The sequence below is a fragment of the Aythya ferina genome (assembly GCF_964211825.1).
Source record: "Aythya ferina genome assembly, chromosome: 4".
In the NCBI taxonomy this organism is placed as follows: Eukaryota; Metazoa; Chordata; class Aves; order Anseriformes; family Anatidae; genus Aythya; species Aythya ferina.
Window position 1 is genome coordinate 14,664,256 of NC_140300.1, and position 20,600 is coordinate 14,684,855.

The 20,600-nt window shown below is 36.8% G+C and overlaps 1 protein-coding gene across 1 annotated transcript in view; it reads right to left on the reverse strand.

Annotated features, from left to right (window-relative positions):
* LOC311435985 (uncharacterized protein) overlaps positions 1-20,061 on the reverse strand; it is an 87,308-nt gene extending 67,247 nt beyond the window's left edge. The window contains exons 1-4 of the mRNA XM_084517638.1: positions 19,883-20,061; positions 18,128-18,371; positions 14,625-14,711; positions 8,118-8,199 (exon numbers count right to left, since the gene is read on the reverse strand). Of these exons, the coding sequence (XP_084373764.1) occupies positions 8,128-8,199; positions 14,625-14,711; positions 18,128-18,371; positions 19,883-19,962 (483 nt within the window). The 5' untranslated portion in view covers positions 19,963-20,061 and the 3' untranslated portion in view covers positions 8,118-8,127. The remainder of the gene's footprint in view (positions 1-8,117; positions 8,200-14,624; positions 14,712-18,127; positions 18,372-19,882) is intronic.
* Between the last annotated feature and the right edge of the window lie 539 nt (positions 20,062-20,600).

Consider the following 20,600-nt stretch of genomic DNA (forward strand, 5'->3'; position numbering starts at 1 on the left):
AACAACTTTGCTCTTCATGGGTTTGAAGTATGACTGTGCCAGAATTGACTAGAATTTATTCATGCAGCCGATTCTGACAAGTTAGGTTTAATTAGTTCATGCCCTCATAATGAGTGAGAGGCTATGTTTTTGAAGATTTGCCAGAATAGTTTCTATTCTCTTCAACTTAAGTGCCAAATGCGTGCACTTCTTTATACTATTTATACCTTTGCCTATAATTACCGTTCCCTAAGGTGTGATTGTCCTATTTCATAAGAGTTTGTGCAGCTGCCAACATGAAGATGTAAATAAATTGTAATACCGTTGCTATGAGGTGTAAAAATCCCACAGCTCATATCCAGACCCTTGTATAATAAACTCAAGTAAACATTCCATTTCCTGTAAGCGATTGTGGTTTGTGACTAGATTTGAAAAAGCAGTGCAGTAAGTCATCACTTTTTTTAATGATTTGCTGAAAACAAAGCCACATAAGCATGAAACAAAACAAAACAAAACAAAAAAGCTATGTACAAACATTTATTTTTATGAAGAAGAAATAGCTGCATTCAACTCTCATGGTTCACTGTTCTTGCATAGTGTTTAGAAGCTGGTCTCACTTTCATTTACTGAGGCAAATCTCAAAATGCATCTGATATGCCAAAAGCAGAGGCCAAAGACTTCTTCATAAAGATGGATGGAAAGTCACCTTTACACTAATTTGAACTTACTGCAACCTTTACAAAATGTTCTCAACTCTATAATTTGTTAAGAGGTAGCTCTAGCTCTGCATACTATGAGTTGAACACCGCAGCCAGAAGTACACACAGCAAAGATTCATTCAGATCTATCTTCCCAAAGCAGTGAAGGGGTGGAAAGCAGGAGACCTTTCCGTCAGCACCAATCATACCTATGCTATGCAAAGGATGCACTCACATGATAGGCAAAGTGTTATGTCCCTTGCTTTTATGAGAAAACACCCATGCTTTATTAAGAACACAGTTTGATAGCTTTTCTTCAGCTAAGATAGTTAAATGATCATTTTGCTCCTCTTTTTTTTTTTTTTTTCTTTTTTTTTTTTGTCATAGGATATTTTCTGCTGCCTGGCCTCTCAATCAAGTTGCAGGCAGAGGTGTAGCCATATCATTTGGTATGAGAATAATTTAAATCAAAGGCAGGCACATTTCAGAAAGAGGCACTAGTTGAATACTGGTGATTATGAAGTTTAAGTGTAAAAACATATCAGGGCTCACATCTTTTTTAATAGAGAGGTTTTGTGTATGTTAACAGAACAGATAAATGAAGTGTTGGGTGCCAGTGGGAATAAGATGAACACATGAGTCATGTATGTCTGACTTCATGAGTTAAGCTGACCATGGAGCAGCAATAAAATTTTCAGGCCACTTTACATCAGCAGGTGTTTTACATCATGACACAAATAAGCTAGTTTACACATGCTGCAGGATTTTTAAGCTCTTTGTTGGAACCACTTTACTTAGTGTCTGTAAAGCCATATTGCCTACAGAACACAAATTGACAAGCCCCAGCTTCATCTGGAAATAGAAAGATAAAAAGTAGTGCTTCTAGCTGGGGCGTTGTTGCTTGTACAAGGGAGGGATGGGGTAGATGAGGAGCTGAGACACGGCACTGAATTACAGCTTGGCACTAACTTTCTGCATGAATGCAATTGGCTTCTTTCACCAACTCATCCTCCCTTCAACTTCTTCCCTCTTTTGAATGAAAAATGCCTGTGGTAAGGGATGTCTGTGGCCATGCATTTCTGCACCAACTTTTCAGCAGGGCTTCAGCTGTAGTTGCAGCTGTAATCAGCAGACCAAAACAATGTTTTAAAACATTAACCAATTAACCATCACCTACATAGCTTTGACTTTTAAACTGTGGTGTTTTATATTCTACCAAACCAATGAAAAAAAAAAAAAGAAAAAAAAAAAAAAGAAAAAAAAAAAGGCCATATCCTGTTGGAAAAGGGGGAATCCCATCTCTACAGCAGTATAATCTATTTCTGGTTCTAACGAACTGTGGGTTATTGAAACTTAAACCAGCCATTAGCCCAGGACTGAACATTACATGGCCTGGGAATCAGTCCAATGTAATTTGGGGGTGGGAGGGTGGCTCAGAATTCCACATTCATGAGGAAAGCAAGAAATATTTTCCTGGCAGGTTTGTTTGAGAAAATGGCAGCTGTTTTTAATTGCTGGGAGGGTCAGATTGTTAAAAACTGTCCCAGTGGAAATGGATTAGTGCAAGGGAGGACTTCAAGGTACAAGATAAATGGGTTTTGGTTCCTGGTTTGACAGTTTATTATCTGGATAGAAGCTCCGTGTACTGCATGTATGTAAACACAAAACACACAATGTTATGGATGGGTATAAAACATTCTTGTTGACATGACTTTGAAATGACAGCATTATTCTTGAAAAGCAGAGCTATAAGTAAGTGAGTTATGGAAGTTACACAAACTAGTGTGTAGACTAGAGTGCTAGTAAACCCTTTCCATCAACACCACAGACTGCTCATTTCTTTTAGGACATTATATTTTTCTAGAAATGCATGTCATTTCAAACACCCTGGTATGATCTCTCTGTTTTTTGTTTGTTTCTTTGTTTCTCTCTCTGCAAAGCAAGGTTGTCTCTGGAAAGTCAAGTACATCATAAATCTGTATCCTTCACAGGGATAAATAAAATAATAAAATAGTGCTTCTTGTAGGCATCTCAGAAATCAGTGCACGAAACTTAAGCAACTTTCTTTCATCATTTTTCCTACTGATTATTCTAATGAATTACGTCGCTTACTGTCACCTCTAAATCTCAGCATCACTCATGTACTTCTAAAATATTTGCCACTGCTCTATATCTTACATTAAAATCATAGTTCAGCATGAAATTGTGTTTCCCCACCAACAGTTCAGTCACCCACCTTTTCTATCTGAATTCTTGGAAAGCTTTGTGAACTGGTTCCTTAAAGTTTATCACTTTATTGTATGATAGTGATTTCCTTTTATATACTTCCTATATTTCCTTTTTTATATTTCCTGTTATATTTTTAATACATACCTCAGCTATATTTGAAAAGAGTCCTAATACAAACTTTGTTTTAAGTTTTTCTCTGATATCTATATTTTCTGTATCTTATCAAGGATGAAAAAATGCATCAGCCTATTTTTTCACTCTATTCCCAGTTGAGATTTGAACAAATATGTTGTTAGTATTTTTGGTTTTGTCTGTGATTTTTTATTTTATATATTATGTTTTACACTTATAATTTCCATTTTCCATAATATCTGTTTTCTCTTTCACTTGGACTAAAATATTATTTTCTGAAGGCTACCATTTTGTCTTAAATAACATCTTGAACCTTGCAATCTAACTATACTTACTTTTAATTGGCTTTCTATTTTCTTTTTTTGTTAAGGTGCATTCATTCCTCTGTGGCTCCTGGGATGCCTAAGAAGCCTCCATGCTGAGTGTAAGGATTTTAATTTCCTCACTTTTGACTTTAGGGTTTTCTAACTAACTTACCCTTTGAAAAAAAAAAATTTCATTATCAAAAGTTTAGTGTCACAGTCCTGCATTTGCTGCAATCACTCCCTTGAGAATGTTGAACTTAATTATGCTGTGGTCACCACTAATTAGTGGTTTAGCAATAGTTACTTCTTGAACCAACACTTGTATATTACATAGGACAGAATAACTTTCCCTCATGTGTGCTATAGAACTAACTGCTATAAAAATATAGTCTGAGAGGTCAAGAAGTTCTTTTTCTAAATCTCCCATTGCAAAGGATGAATTTCTGTGCAGATAGTTGAAATGCCCCATTACAACCATTTATTAGCCTTGGTTGCCCTATTTGTGCCTGCTGACACTTCACACTTCAATATTAGTACATTTTTGCACGATAGGAAATTCTGTCATAGGTTATTAAAACTGTAGCATGTGCTTTCAAATTGAATTGAGTTCCAATATCAAAATTCTCAGCAGGGCAATAGGTTTGAAAATCTTGAGGAAAAAAATATAACGTTGGTGTGAAATTCCACAACAGCATCACTCAACATTATTTTAATGATTTAATAGTCAGTAACTTGTGAGCTACACTAGTATTCTTATAAGCAGAAACATTTTTCTGCATATATTCTTTTAATTCTCCTTGCCTTGACTTCTGTATTCACTGAATTCACTGCATTATTATGAAAGAGTGTTATTATTTCATTATTACAAGCAATTCTGTTCCATATACTTATATATGGATATATATGCAAAATATCCCAGTACTCTCTGAGTACTTGTCATACAAATAGAAAAATAAATATCATTCACAAGCATTCAAAATACAGGCATCTCCTACTAACCATTCTAAACGGTCTTTTTAATTGCACATTTTATTTGTTGATCATGTCTACTTTTTCTTACTTTTATCTCACATTAATGTGTTAGCATGAAGAAGTCCCAATTAGTTATTTATTGTATGCTTGGGAGATAACTGTCACTGCATTTTTAATTGCTTTCCAGGACTTAAAGAAATTAAATTATTTCAGTATATTGTTGTAATTAAGTATTTCTTTATTGAAATACTGTTATAAAGAACCTGATTTTAGTCAGATTAAATACTTGTATATCTTTGAGATATACTATATCTGGCTTTGATTCCATTAGAGAGGACCCAGATGTTCACAAACAACAGAAGAGACAGTATTTTCAATAAAGGTGACTAAAAGATCAAACACTTAGCGGAGCTACTTCAACCAAGCATGTTCAATGCGCCAATATGCAGTCAGTTATAGTTTACAGTACTCCAGTGATTCTGGTGGATGTAGTCCTGTAGACTTCAGCTCTGTGACTTCATATAGCTTGGCAGATGTGCCAAATCAGAGTGTTTCATCCCAGAGATATAATTAACATATTATGGAGCCTGCTGTAATTTGTTTAAATAGAATAAATGACGGCAATGTGAAGGCAATGGCTCCAATGATGTCAGGAGAACCAGGCTGACATGCTTTTGTATAGTATGGTCCATAATGCTCTCTGTAGTCCTCCTTGGCTTCAGAATCTCCCCTAAAATTATCCGCATCTGACAAATCATATATGTTAAACAACTAGCCAAAAGCCTTATAGTGGGATTAAAATGCAGAAATTTGTCTCTTTACTGCTGCCTGGTCAGTGAGAAAGCACAGTACTGCATTCTCGATTCTGATAACAAATGCCTCATTTGGGGAATGTTTATGTCCAAAAGGCTCGTTTAGCCCAAGATATGGATAGCTATGAACTTCAGACTGTTGTGAAATTCCTCCCCAGACTAAAATACACGTACACACCCTTAAAAAAAAAAAAAAAAAAAAAAAAAAAAAAAAAAAAGTGAAAAAGGAGGAGGGGTTGGGTATTAACTTTTCTTACAAGATAGCTTCCAAAGACAGAAAGGGAAATAAGCCCAGTGATGGTGGAAATTCCAGTGTCTCAGGTGAAAAAATGCTAATATAGTTTTTGGACATGGTTTTAAGCTTTGCCAAAGAGGAAATGGAAAATTAAGAGGTTCTTGGAAAATGTGGAAAATGAAGAGGTTTTGACTGAAGATCAAGACACTGACTCAAGAGGGCCTGAAATTCTACAAAAGCTATTGCCAGCTTGCGTCAGTGAGAACAAGTGGAAACAACCCAAAGAAATTTATCAAGTTACATTGGCAACTGAACTTAAAAGAGAACAAAAAAATGTGTTTATTCTTAAATTTTTCAATTACAAGGCCTCAGCAGCTTTTTTCTCTCAGTATTTCTGTGGCCCTGCTTCTAAGTTCTTCTAAAACCTTTTTAGACCCTTCTTGTTTTTTCCCATAGTTTTTACATTATCCAAGGGGTCCAAAAGTCTCTTTGTTTTAATTTATGTAACAAAGGGGTTAATATTACTGATGTTTTCTCTGCTGGGATGCCAAACAGGGTCACCAGATGTGATTCATAAGTTGTTCTTGCGTGCTGCTTAGCAAAAGCACAGCTGTGGTTACACACTGGGGGTGGAGGGAAAGGCAAAGAGATCCTGACCCCATTGGAGTCAATGAGAGTTTTACTATTTACTTCCATGAGACCAGAATTTCACCTCAAGTATCTACACGGGTCTTGTTGTTTGTTTTCCTTTGTTCATAAGGATCCTTACTATCGCCATTGTTAGCTTCCATGGAGATTAGATGTGAATCAATAAAGCATGTAATTATAACCACCGATCTTCAATATTGGATGACAAGTACATGTAAAATATGAATAAAAGCTTTAACTTACAATGAAACCCTGTTTTGTGAGAGAAAATTGGAGTTTCATCCTTTTTTCCACATAGTAGCTACTTTTCTTAATACATGTATATATATATATATAGGCACCTAAATGTTAGCATTTGCAGATAAATATTTTATTCTGGTTTAAGTGTGTAGACATAGCAATCACATTGTTTTCTCCTTCAGAATTTTATGATATTCTGAAAAAAAGTATCTAACTTTCTGACAGGCAGGAAGAAAGACTTAGTTGTTTTTGGCACTACCAGCAAAACCTTCATTGAACTTGTTTTTCAGTTTCATTTCTGTTTCTGAAATATGAAAAATGGCAAATTGAACACAATTTCAGATTCATCAGAATTTTCTGTTTTATTAGTGTAGTCCTTCTAAATTGATTCTACCAATACATTCTTATTAGCTTATCAAACAAAAACTGAAATTAGCGTAAACTATGGCTAAAGACACATCAGTTAGCTCAGAAAAATTTATTTTAACAAGATGACCATAAGAAGAACATGATTTCAGATGAGGAAATCATAGTAAGATTCTGTAAATAAGGACCTTATTTTGCTCAGAGAGGGATCTTTCTGACACCATTTTTCACCACCCTCCAGTTATGTGAAAACTAATCTATGATAATCATGAAGTCTCAGCTTCTCATTCTTCTATATACAAATGGTAAGACTTTGTACTGGATTATGTAATTCCTCCATGGATATGGTTGCTCCATTATCTCTGTAAATATTGGACAGACACACACGTGAGACTGGAAATGTTGTTGCATACTCAGTTTACCATGCGAATATTGTATTTGAATTCAGCTGAGATGGTTGACTGTAAAGCAGCTAAGTGAGTTTATCTCCTTTACAGAACTTTTATGAAGTACAATGACATTTCTTCTGCTTCTGTTTTATCCGATTTAACAGAGTCAAATAAGATTAATTGATAAGACAGACAGTTATGCCTTGACACTCAAAATTTCCAACTCAGCAACTCAGAAGTGGTGGTTACAGTCTAACAGAAAAAAAAAAAAAAAAAAAAGTCTGGCTTGAAAAACAAATGTTAGTATATGCCAATCATGTACAATCATTTACTAATTTACTTACCATACATGCAACTATCAGTATAATGTTTTCATCTCAGAATTTATGGTAGTCCTTATTTCAAACACACACACTCAAACACTATCAACCCTTATCAGATAAATACTAAAGGAAAAGCATATTCTCTTTCTCAGTTACCCCAGGTAACTGCAATGAAGAGAAGGAAGGTGTTGGCTTGCTCATCAAAAAGTGTGAAAAATGAAGTACTTATTTCCAATGTATGGCTTGCAAACAACATTGAAGTCAATATGCAAGTTTATATAAGGATTATGTCAACACTATAAACATGTATGTAGCTGGTCGGAGTTTGTACTACTAAATTTTTTAGCCTTTGAATAAATGGTGACCAGATGCAAATTCCTTACTAGTCATGGACCTTTGCTACATTTCAGATTGAACCCAGGATCTGCTTGGGAAAGTGCTTGCTGGTTAGGGCCAAAACCATCCGGAGACTGTTCCAGCTGTTTAGTAGCATAGATGTCTGAGTTCCAGTATCCAGGAAGTTTCTTAGCTTTGTTTAATTTAATAATATAGGTGTAACTGGCATTTGCTTATGTACGCATACGTTTTCTGTGACATAATAGTTTATTATGTTCAATATTTCAGTAATACTCTGCAGGTCACTGAACACCAGACCCAATCCAAAAACCCCTTCTCCCCAAACTACATAAAAATTACTTAGTGATGACCAAAAATCAAGCCACTGCATAGCCAGAAAAGACATTTTAAATGTTCTGAAGTTCAATGAATAAAATAATCTTTGGCACTTACATAGGATCACTCATCCAAGCAACTCAAGGAACTTTGGAGACACTAAATAAGGAAAATGTTGCCTTTGGGACCAGCTGGAAGACTGTAAAAAGAAAGCAATTGAAATCATTATAAATGTTCTTTAAAACAAGAAAAAAATTTGCTTCCAACAGAACTGTTAAGCTCTGATGTGCTATATTCTTGTGAGTACAATACTTACATTTGGAAATAGCACAATTTGCACTTCTTTATAATATTTATTGTGCCACTATATGGGCAAATGCAATATATTTGTTAATTTGCACTCTGAAAATTTACTGAATAATTATGCATCTCAAAATATTAAATTTTATCTGAAATGTTTGTATGAGGGGACATTGTAAAAGACTTTGAGACACTGTCCATCAGTCACTAGTATCTGATCTCACCTCAGAGACTTGGAGTGCAGAATAAGGAAATATTTCACCGTCCATTCAACTGGGGTAGATGAATCTGTTACATTGCCCAGAGGAGGGATTTTGAATGGTATTTATATATGTTCTGCGGGAAGATTTTATTGCTAAAACGTTTTATTTTAGCTCTGGACAATGTCAGCCTCCAGTTCAATCTGATCTTTTGTGGCAGAAAAGGCCACAGCAAGATCTTGCTCGGAACAGCTGAGTTTCCAGTGCCTGGTCATTGGCACCAGGGACTGCCGAGATGCGTCATCCCTGCAGGTGTTATTGCCTGGGGCTGGGTGGAGGGGCAGGTAGTCTCTGAGGATGGGAGGGAAGGCAGCAAGCAAGCAGCAGCTGCTCTATGCATTGACTAAGGAAGACTTTCAGCTCCGCTCCCATTGAGGTCATGCCAATGGCTAAGTGGAATGAGCCTCAGCCTTGACAGCAGAAGCTGGATTTTATTTTCCATTGAAGCTTTTGCCTCACAAATCCATAGCAAGTCATCTCATCAGGAGGTGTTTTCCAAGGAGGTTTTTTCCAAGAGAGGGCAGGTTCTCAATTGACAAAAATTTGCATCTGGACAATTCCAGTCACATTTATTCCTGTTTGGGTGGTTTATTTTCCTTTCCTTTTCTCCTGCTGTTCTACAGTAGTGATGAGGTTGTTGTCTAGGTGTGTACACATGTATGCATTATGTATAAAACTTTTCTTTTGTAGGTAGGGTCTGTCTCTTCAGAAGTTGCCCAAAGCCAGAAGTACGCTGGCACTTGCTGCTCATATAGAGTATATCTACAAAATGCAATAGGAGACTCCAATTTAGCCTTGAACAAGGCAGTTGGGCATCAAAGGCAGCATATATGTATGTGTGTGTATATAAATACAAATACAAATACAAATACAAATACAAATACAAATACAAATACAAATACAAATACAAATATAAATAAATATACACACTGGCCTGATGACAGACAGCTTAAATATATTCCAAACAAGTAATCATATAACGTACCTAAAATTCTTACAGTTATTTCATTTCAGTTTTACTGACTTCTAACGTAGTATTTTCTCTTTCCATCCTGAAGGTCTGTTGTTTAATGCTATTCAAAAGGCATCAGATACCTGTCTTTTAAATGGCAGAATTCTGAAAGGTGAAGCAAGTGCCACCAGTGCAGCTTATAATAAATCAAAAATTTTGCTGTTTTGGACACATTCTTTTTTTTTTTTTTTTATTAAAAAAAAAAAAATCTGTTAAAGGGTCTTTATGATTATCAGTAAAATTCAGTAAATTCAAAAGAAAAATATAATAAAAATATGGTATGTGATTTCAAAGTAACAATGTCAATAAATGTTGAAGTAAAGATTATAGAGTGATTTCCATTTTGATTTTCTGGTTTTACTTGTTTGTCACATTCTAGAAACTAATTAGAACATGAATTTGCCAGGCCTGAATTTTACATTAATTTTAATAAAGACTGACCAGCCATTTTTTGTAAGACAAGAACAAAATAAATGAACACTGCAGTGAGTATTACAATACGCAAAGTGTACCACCAGCCAATAATCAGTTATCAAGTTCCACATAACAAAGAAATAAACTGGGGAAGTTATGATCATAGGTCACTGTGAAGACCACAGATTAAAAAGGAGACAAAGGACTAAACTTCCCAGAGGTTTTGTTCCTCACAAAATCTAGACTGGAACCATTCTTTCACTACAGATTTGCTAATGGCTAATGTCAGCACCAGTGTCCTTTTGATTTAAAAAATTCTTTGGGGACAGAGTGTTAAATTGGCATGAAAATAGATTTAATTTGGTAACATACTTATATAAGATAACTTCCATGGATAAAAATAGATGCTCTTGAAACTGCAATTACAAAATATGATGAATAAGGGCAGAGTAATGGAAGACATAAATTTTTAGAACTAGACTTCAAATGTCGTAAGTGAAGGATAAGGTTTAACAGGATAAAATTTTATAGCAACCAATAAGCCTTTAAATAGAATAAATGCTTATGAATCATTTAAAGTAGCTGTGGCCAACCATGTGGGTTCATTTGTAGGCTCTACATCTTTGCCAGTTATTTAGTACGAAATTTCCTAATCTATAATGATACTCACTAAGGCCAGCAGGTATGCACTCAGGATCATTGTTCTTCCATCATATGGAACAGGGATCTGTCTTTATCAGTCTGAATGGTTTACAAACTAACATGAGTACACTCAGATTAAAAAGAGAATATGAAGTGAGACCTATTAAGGTGATTAATTATTCTAAACCCATACTCTTCTTGTAGGATGTCTAAGGATTCACCTTGGATTCCCTGTAATTCTGGGGAGGCCATGAGTGGTGTCTGCTCTACTGAACTCACCTTTGGTAGAAGACATTACTGTGCCTTGGGTAAGATAAGAAGCACGTTTTGAGAGGTCTACCATCAACTGGAGAAGCATCAGTTGGAGAGGACAGATGTGTGTACCTCTGTGCTTCATTTGCCAGCCTATCCCACTGCCTACTCAACATGAGTAACCTCATCAAAGAGTAAAGTTCAGTCCATTACTGACGCTCTCTAAAAGTAACTTCTACTGACATAAAAAATCCTTAATTCACATGATACTTTGGTTTTGGGGTGGGATGATGGGAGATCATACCCAAAATACCCCCAGTTATCACTTTTAGCTATTACTCTGTTACTTTGGAGAAGTGGACAATAGCCTTAGTTCTCATTTATCTTTTTTTTTTTTTTTTTAATAATATTATTTAATTTCATATCAAATACTTGCTGTATCTTGTGGAAACTTCATTTCTTATTAGACCTAGCCATCACAGAAGTGATGTGAAAGGGGATAAACATATAACTACTCCGATTATGTAAAAACTGGAAAAAAAAAAAAAAAAAAAAAAGCGCAGTGGAGAGTAAAAGCAAAAATGTTCTTTCTCCTTCACTCCTTCATTTGGAATTGCACCATCCATAAACTTTGTCACATGGAATACACACAAGAGAGGTTCATAGGATAAATATACATTTTAAACTTTTAAAATGGAAAAAGTTTCTTGACCTCAGAATCCTTTGAAGAATTCAAAAACATTCCATTATATCTTTAAAATACCATATAAAAATATTCTTTTTTTTTTTTTTTCTGTGAAAGCATAGAGAGACACTTGCCCAAATCATAGAATCATAGAATTATAAAGGTTGGAAATGACCTCCATGATCACGATCCAACTGTCCCCCTACCACCAATATTAACCACTAAACCATGTCCCTAAGCACCAGGTCCAACCTTTCCTTAAACATCCCCAGGGACGATGACTCCACCACCTCCCTGAGCAACCCGTTCCAATGCCTGACTACTCTCTGACTGGTTGCCAGATGGATTTAACTCTGTTCACCACCATTCACTGGGCCTGGCCATCCATCCTGCAGAGAGTGTACCTGTCCAAGCAGTGAGCTGCCAGCTTCTTCAGGAGAATACTGTGGGAGGTGGTGTCAAATGATTTTCTGAAGTCTAGCAATATCATTTAACTTCAGACAGGTATCTGAACATAACAGTTCTTGAATTCAAGATTCATAAGATAAGAGTCACTACTTTTCAAGATTCAAGTCATTATTTTAGCTAGTTTTTGGTCAGTTGTTCTTAGCAGCTGTTGCAGGAGCTATTTCCAATTAAAAGAAAACTAAATAACCCTTGCAACAGGGAACTGAACCTTGCTTTTTACTTTCTAATGTGTGTACAAGGTTGTTATTTTTCTACAGCTGATAAGTCTCTGATCTTGACAAAAACACCATCAAAACTCAAAACATTTCAGTTTGTTCTCTCTCTCTCTCCCTTCTTAGAGAGATAAAACACATTACAAGAGTATTTTTAAAATAGTTCCAGCTATTGAACTATTGAAAAGTTGATATTGAACATGGCTCTCAATATCAATATCTCAATATCAATACCAATATCAATAAATTAACGTTGCAAGTAACGTAATTCTTACAGGAGGTATAGAATCATAGAATCATAGAATGGTTTGGATTGGAAGGGACCTTAAAGACCATCCAGTTTCACCCCTCTGTCATGGAGAGGGACACCTCCTATTAGACCAGATTGATCAAAGCCCCATCCAACCTGGCGTTAAACACTTCCAGAGATGGGGCATCCACAGCTTCTCTGGGCAACTTGTTCCAGTGTCTCACCACTGAGTGAGGAATTTCTTTGTTATTCATTATCTAAACCTTCCCTCTTTAAGTTTAAAGCCACTATCTCTTGTCCTATTGCTTCACTCCCTGACAAAGATTCCCTCCCCAGCTTTTCTGTAGGCCCTGTTTAGGTACCAGAAGGCTGCTATAAGGTTTGTACAGAGCCTTCTGTTCTCTGGGCTGAACAACCCCAGCTCCCTCAGCCTGTCTTCACAAGATAAGTGTTACAGCTCTTTGATCATCTACGTGGCCCTTGTCTGGACTCATTCTAATGTGTCCCTGTCCTTCTTGTGCTGGTGATTCCAGAGCTGAACGCAGTACTCCAGGTGGGGTCTCAGGAGAGCAAAGTAAAGGGGGAGAATCACTTACATTGAATAACCTCCCAAGAATCTTGGTAAGCTCAAAGAAATACCACTAATTAAGAGTAAGTAGGGAAAAGGAGGAGGGAACAGTGACCTACATGACTCCGAGGAAACATTTGGTATGTGGTATGAAATAAGGTGAGGAAAAAAGTAGGGAGTTTCCCATTTATGTATTAAGTGAATGCAGTAATATGGTGTTGCAACACTGAGGCTGAGAACTCCATTTTCATTTCAGGTATAGAAGAGATTTACCTTGGAGTGTTATAATTCTTAAATCTCTTAGGAGGACTGTGGCAGACATGACTGGGCCCACAATCCTGAATGCCATTATTTGAATCTGTCCTTTCTGTGTCACACTAGTTTCAGCATATATAGTATATTACCTTTAATTAATTGAGTGTTTATGTGTTAAAAAGTTATTCACTTGTGCACAGAGTGATTTTCTAGGATTTATGATGGGAACATTTTATAACAGCAGCATGTGTTTCCCTACAATTTGTATAGGTTCATTCATTATAATTTTTCCTGATGTTTTGCCTACCATATTATTAACTTCCCCAAAGCAATGAAATAACGGCTTGTCTTCTCACAGCAGAGAAACGAGAGGAATAATTATGAATGTGGAAATCCCAGTGAAAACATGCTTCTATTGAAAGGGCCTAGTGGTCCAAATAGAAACTTGCTGGATTTATGAAGTCTATAAAAAAAGCAAACATACAGAAAAACAGATGCTTTTTTTCTTCCAAAAATCTTGGAAGTCCTAGACTTAGGAAAAAAGGGGGGAGGGAGGAGAAGGAGAGAATGTTACATTTATGCCACTATTAACAAAAATTTATATTTTACTATAGGTTATGGACTCTGAATAAATCATCAAAGTTTCAAGCCCTTGCTATGTATAACTATTTAATCATTTGGAAGTGTTCTTTTCAAAATGTAAGAGTTTGTGAGCATAGTGCTTGATTTGTTACTCCTTCAGTAGCAAAATCACCTTTGCTTCAAAGGGACAGCTCTTTAGGACTCTTTGCATGTAAGAATTTAAAATAATGGGAAAATGAATAGCATTCACTGATGGTGGTAGGAGAATTTTTTTTCCAGCCTGTCAGTGAGAAGGTAGGGGGAAAGCCTGTGAAATCAATTCCAGAAACTGTTGTGGATCACTGGCTATTTTACAAAGATCCAAAGCTGACAGGACCACCACAGTCATTTGTGTTTATTGTTCAAGAGAGTGCCTTTTTGGACCATCTCTAGGAAAATCAACCTTGTTTAAGAAACAAAGGGGGAGGGGGTGTGAGGGGGCAGAGGGACCAAAAAGGAAGTGGGAGACAGTGTAAGCAATGAGCCTGCTCCCAGCCCTGCTCTAGCATAGCCTTCCCCACTACTGCCCCGGTCCCAGCCCTAGCCCTCTCCTAGGCACTTTGTATTATTACATGTGCACTCCTCATTGTTATTTCTCACAACAACCCAGTCTGCTTCTGCACTCTGTCGTCCGGGTGGCCACTCATAAAAAATGTGATTTACATTCTTGTTTCACTTTCATCACCTTTTTGCTTCCCTTTGCTTCTGCAGTCCACACTTTGCTTGTAGTTTCTGTTCTTTTCATCCAAAACCTGAGCTTTTTCCTGCTGACCTGTTTATGCACAGAACAAAGGAAAATAATAATAATAAGAAAGACTACTGTCAACAGATTAGTCCTAGATTTCTTTTAAAGTGAATGTAAGTATAATAAATTCTTCAAAATAATGGCAACATTTTTGAATTTACTAGAGGTGGCCAAGTAATTCCAAAATACAAATGAAAAGTTTATCTCAGTTACATCCCAACACATTTTACATCTAAAAAGTACTGTATCGAAAACACAATTACCTCTAGGCTACATTAGTATCCGTTACAATGGGTTAGAATTCTTTTTCATGTTGTCAAAAAGCTGACTAAAAGAATTCAAGGAACTTAGATTGGAAGTGCCACATAGTAAGGGTGGTGTTCACAGACAAGGTCAGAATTTGTAAACATGTGCTCACCTTTTTCTGGGATCAAACCTCAAACAGCAGAACTCAAGTCTTTTGAAAGAGTTAAGACAATTTACCCTTACTGAGGAGCTTCCCCTGTGAATATAAATCCACGGTATGGCAGAATAAAAGGGTCATTTTGTGCTAATTCAGTTCCACTCAGCAGCAAAGACTGAGCAGAAAGATCTGTCATCAGATAGAAGCACTCTGACTGGCCATACATTTTTCACTATAAATCTTATGGATTCTCATAAAAGGAGGCTCATCCTGAGTTCTCACTAGGGTGAGAATCTAGTAGTCTTCAGCTTTTTTAAAAACAATCTGTTTGCTCTTTATTTCCTTGCCTTAAGTTCTGTCCATGTTTTCTCTATCAGGGCTTAGGAAAGAAAAGTGATTAACTGAAAGAACATGTGAACAAGTGAATAGATTTACTTTGAAGTTCAAGAGTGCACACATAATTTGGCTACTCCCTTAAATTTATCTAAATTTATCAGACTTTTATTCAGAGATAAAAAATATTGTTACATGTCCACAATCTTCCTCTTGTATTCCCCACTCCTCCCAGAGGACATCTGGTCTCTTGCCTTAACATTTCTTTTTAAGGTGTAAAAAGGGCTACCATCATCATGGTTCCAGGCACACATCTTTTAATGGTTTTGTGATTTCCATCGAACTTCAGCACCAGCAGAAAGTGAGCATGGTGCATGAAGCTCCAGGTATCTGACAACATTCAGAAAGTTACTGATGCAAGATCTGTTCCGTTTGTAGTATATGTACATTTCAATATTCTCATCTCACTGTTACAAGATGATGTATGTCTATTTTAGTGCGTGACATTGACTAACTTTACCATGGGAACCATGCACTGAGCTCAGGGCTGGCTGCCAACATCTTCTGGCTTCTAATCCCAGATCTGTCACTGATATGACAGAATGACACCAGACCAGTAACAAAACTCCTCTGCCTCATTTTCCCCAGCTATAAAATTAAGTTCCTTATTTCTCACAACTGTTTAGAGAATTAAATACATCTATGCAAGAGAAGAAGAGAATTATATAGGTGATAACAGCTATTTCTTTCTAGTAGGAAGAAATGAAGAAAAGTGCCTCAAACATTCTTAACTCCAAGACAACCTCAGTAAAAAATGTTAGAACTGCTAAACTACTACTAGGATTAAGCCTCAGCTAGTACATTTGTGTTATGTTACACTTCTGCAAAACAGTGGGTGTCATTTAAAGGGCTTTCTGAATGTCAAGGTACAGCAAATATATACACTTAGTAGTAGGATAGGGAACAAGGGCTCTCACTCATGTTTAATGGCTCCAGTCACTGGACTGCAAGGCAGAGAAAAGTAAGTGAAGTCTTCCCAAGAATACTAAAAGGTTTATAAAATCTTGTTGGAAAGAAAGGAAAAACATAATCTCTCCATGGAGAAAAAGAAAAAAAAAAAAAAAAAAAAAAAAAAAAAAAGGAAAAAAAAATAAGCAGAAGCAGCAACTTCAGTGGTTATCAGAAATAAAATGATTTTTTTCTTCCCTAGTTTGAAAAACCTTCAAATACAACTACTATTCCTCAGACTGAAACCTCTTTGATTTTAATGTTTCCCAGTGTCTTTCTTAAGTGTTTTGTTTTAAATGATGAAGTCTTAATAAATAGTGGACACATAATAAGCTTCTGTGGGATTTGGACTTAATCCCGCAAGTGAGAGGAAGACCTCATAACTCAAAGAGTGATGAAGCCGCAAGAGAGTTATGAAGGTTTTTCCGCACTAGTGGGACTAATTCCATATTCCACAGATGCCCATTATATAGAGGCTCTCTGTTTATACTGCAAGGAGGTAAAAAGATTTTTTTTTTATTAGATTAAAATGTCAGGGTTGAATATAAATATCTTAGTCAGAAGAGTAAAGAACAGCTGCTTTGTGGTGTCACAAAACATCCTGAAAACAGTGGTTGAGTTAGTGGAGAAACATGCACTGAAAATATTTTGTGTGTAGCAAGTAAGCATCACTACTGATGACTTTCTCAGCGTAACAGTATTCTCACTTTCTGCTACAGGGAAATAAGCCCTTATCTATTGAAGAGGATCATTGAATTCATTTTCTTAATCACTTCCAGCATTCAAGACATACAACCCATTTCTACAGGGCTTTGCTTCTTCATGACGGTGAAGCAGGTTCCCCTAGCACAGTGAGGCCACTAACAAAGGAATAGGAGAACTTACAGCAAAATAAGCTGTCCCACTTATAAACAAAAATAACCCCCGACCCAGCCCCCTGCAGCCCTATATGATCACCAAAATTCAGCTAACCTTGTCCTGCCAGTAAGACTGTATTTCCATATGAAGCCAAGACACATTTGCTCAGCAAAACCCCAAACATTGCCTGCTCTTATGACAGACTACTGCTTTGCTGTTTTATGCCATCATCTATGTCTGGCAAGTCTCCTCTCTGTCCCAGTGTCTTTCAATACTGGATATCACCCCCAGTGTAAGATAAAAACAAGCTCATAGATTTACGTATTCTGTGTTCATGGAAGTATTTGCCTTTTTAATGAAGCATTGCTTGTCTTCAGAACAGGAAGGTCACAAACACAAATTTTAAAATGGATTTGGGTTTTGACCATAAACTCTCCTTAAGAGATCAAGTTGCAAATTAAAACTAAAATCATAAGCTACTAAATAATCCTCTGTACTTATGACTTCAGACAGGACATTTTGGTTTACATGGAGCATAAGCATTCAAAGAATTTTCTGACTTTATATATATTTGCAGATGTACATTGCAATGTATAAGGCATGCAACAACAGACATTTTTTTCATTCATCATGGAGCAAACTGCCTGTGAACAGGCATTGTTCTGCCTAGCTTTTACACACCTTGGGAAAGCTTTCCTTATTGCTTAAACCCAATTGCTGCTTATGGGTTCAACTGAAACTTGCAGCTGGAAATATCCAAATAAGTTCAGGTCATGCCTGAATTTCAAAAAATGAGCAGTTATTTGAAGATGAAGTCCTGCCATAACCACAGAGCACAGACCTGCAATGAAGACTGGAGTATCAAAATGCTGCCATCTGGCACGGGGCAGCAGAAATCTAGATCATCCTGCTGGATAGTGTTGATAGCGCCTGGCAGCTGCGAGAACACACCCTTCTTTAATTCTCCATCTGATACTCCTTTCAGAGGAGCAGCAGGCACCTCTGCCTGCTGAGGTGCCCAAGCTGTGGTCCAGTTCCTGTTGCTCCATGGTGAACTGGTTAGCCATACGGAGCTGGCTCCTTTCCTGTGCACAGATGTGGAAAATACAGAAGAGCTGAAAGGGAGTAAATAAAGGCAAGAGAACAAGTTGGTGGTGGGATTAGTGTTTTTCAAAAGGGAACATGTTTCTGCATGGCACCCATTTTACTAACATTGTGCAGAAACAGTTATTGCCATGTGATCCATATGACAGCCTTTGTGAAGGGTGCTGTCTCATTAAGAACATTCTGGAAACTCCTGTGCTATGCTGAGACCTGCAACACCCATGACAAGAAACCTGAAATATAAATGGCCCCTCCTGTGATGTTAGCTGAGGTAGTAGCTCTGTCTAGATGTGCCTTAACCACAAGCCTGTAAATCTGAGGTTTTGCTTAGGGTATGATGCAAGTTAAAGATGCCTTTAAAGGCCCTTTTACCCTCTGCTGCTGATGGATTGGTAATTTGAGGTCAAGTATTTTTAAATATCTATTTTTAGTAATTTAGCATACTTGCTTGCTTACTTAAAATAGTTAAGGATGTATTTTGGGCACAAAAACACAAACACTCACATCTTTAATGAATTTATGGAGCAACCCCCTCATCAAAATAAACAAATAAATAAATAAATAAATAAATAATCTGAATCACAGCAGTGTAGAAAGGTAATAAAATGAGTTCAATGGTAGGTTCCTTACAATGTTCTGACACTCTATACATCAGAAAGGAAAAACTAGCAGAATTTGAAGGTGAGACAAAGAAAGGAAAAGACAGGTTCCAATAGCTCATAGACTAGTACATTAGCATATCCATTCAACCTCTCTCTAAATGTGCTACTTATTCTTTTAAGAATAAATTTTATTTTCTTTCTCATGAAAGCTACCACTGAGGTTAGTCTGAGAGAGCATCCTTAAAAAATACAACAGTGACATAGAGAAAACATATAAAGAATCAAATCTGAAATTAGAAACTGGATTGTGCGCATTATAGATTTGTATCAAGAGCATTTTATAAACCACCTTCTAGAAGTACAGTCTAGACCCAGTTTCTTCTGGCATACATCTTTTATGTGAGGGTAGTTCCACAGACTTCCTTATGGAGTTATTCCTTATTTATACTGCACAAGTTTCTACTAATATTTTTGCATTTTTCCTACTGGGATGAGAAGGGGAGTGGAAATTTAGTTGCAAAAGGAAGAGATCCACCACAATGAACTCATCCCTTCCTAATACAGAAAGATTTCTACACCTAACTCATCCTGATCCCATCCATTTAATTCCACAAAGAGTCACACCATTTGCTATCTACATTGGGAGTAAGTGACAGTCCAGATCTAGATGTCTGGTTCATCATGTTAGCCATGATGCATGCAAGGCCTTGAAAAGAGTCAGCAGCATATCCTCAGGGGATAAGGAATAAAGATTAGGAAGGCATGCCACCTTTCCTTAAAGAAATCGGGAAGGATCTCCTTCTTTTCAGCAAGATGTTGTTCTTATGCCATCTAAAACACTTCTGTTGGTGTTGGACAGAAAATAAAATAAAATAAAATAAAAATTGCACCTCTTTTCTAAAGCCTCTTTCACTTGAATGGTGCTTTGCCTCCACAGGGAAGCAGGGAGGAGGCTGTGGGAAGATGACATCCTGTATGCTGCAGTATCCTCCCCTTGATGGATCGATGTGCTCCACTGGGGGTATGACTTCAATTCTTTTCCTGAAACATGAATCAAACAAGGCCACAAACAAATATATTTCCCTGTCAAACATTTCACTTCCTGGAGACAGTTAAGAGCTAATGTGACATACTGTGCATGGTTTATTTTTGCATTTGGGCCAGCGAATTGCTGTGCTGCTTTCCAGGCCCTTAAACTCAGTTTGTATTTGCTGAAAGAAGCATTGCAGATGCACTGGCTGTGAGTCCAGTATGGATTTCTAGCACACTGACTGATCGTAAGCTTTCAGCTGAGGAACTGAAAGATCCATAAACCAAATTCAATCTTGAGGCATGTGTGTTCCTCTTTGCTTAAGACTTTGAAGGAGCAGACAGTGGAGTTTCTTTCATGTCATCATACTTGCTCATCATCCAGTCTGTCTTTTAACAAAACTTATAGAACTGGCTGGCTTGTGCATACAGAAAAGAGACACAGAGAACACTAGTCATCTGCCTTTTTGTTGTTCCCTGGCCAAAAGAATCCCAAACCCGTACAAGTGGAGGCTTCAGAATAAGTTCTTGTCTTCTTGACCATGTAGGTAAGAAAACTAAGGCATATGCAACAGGATG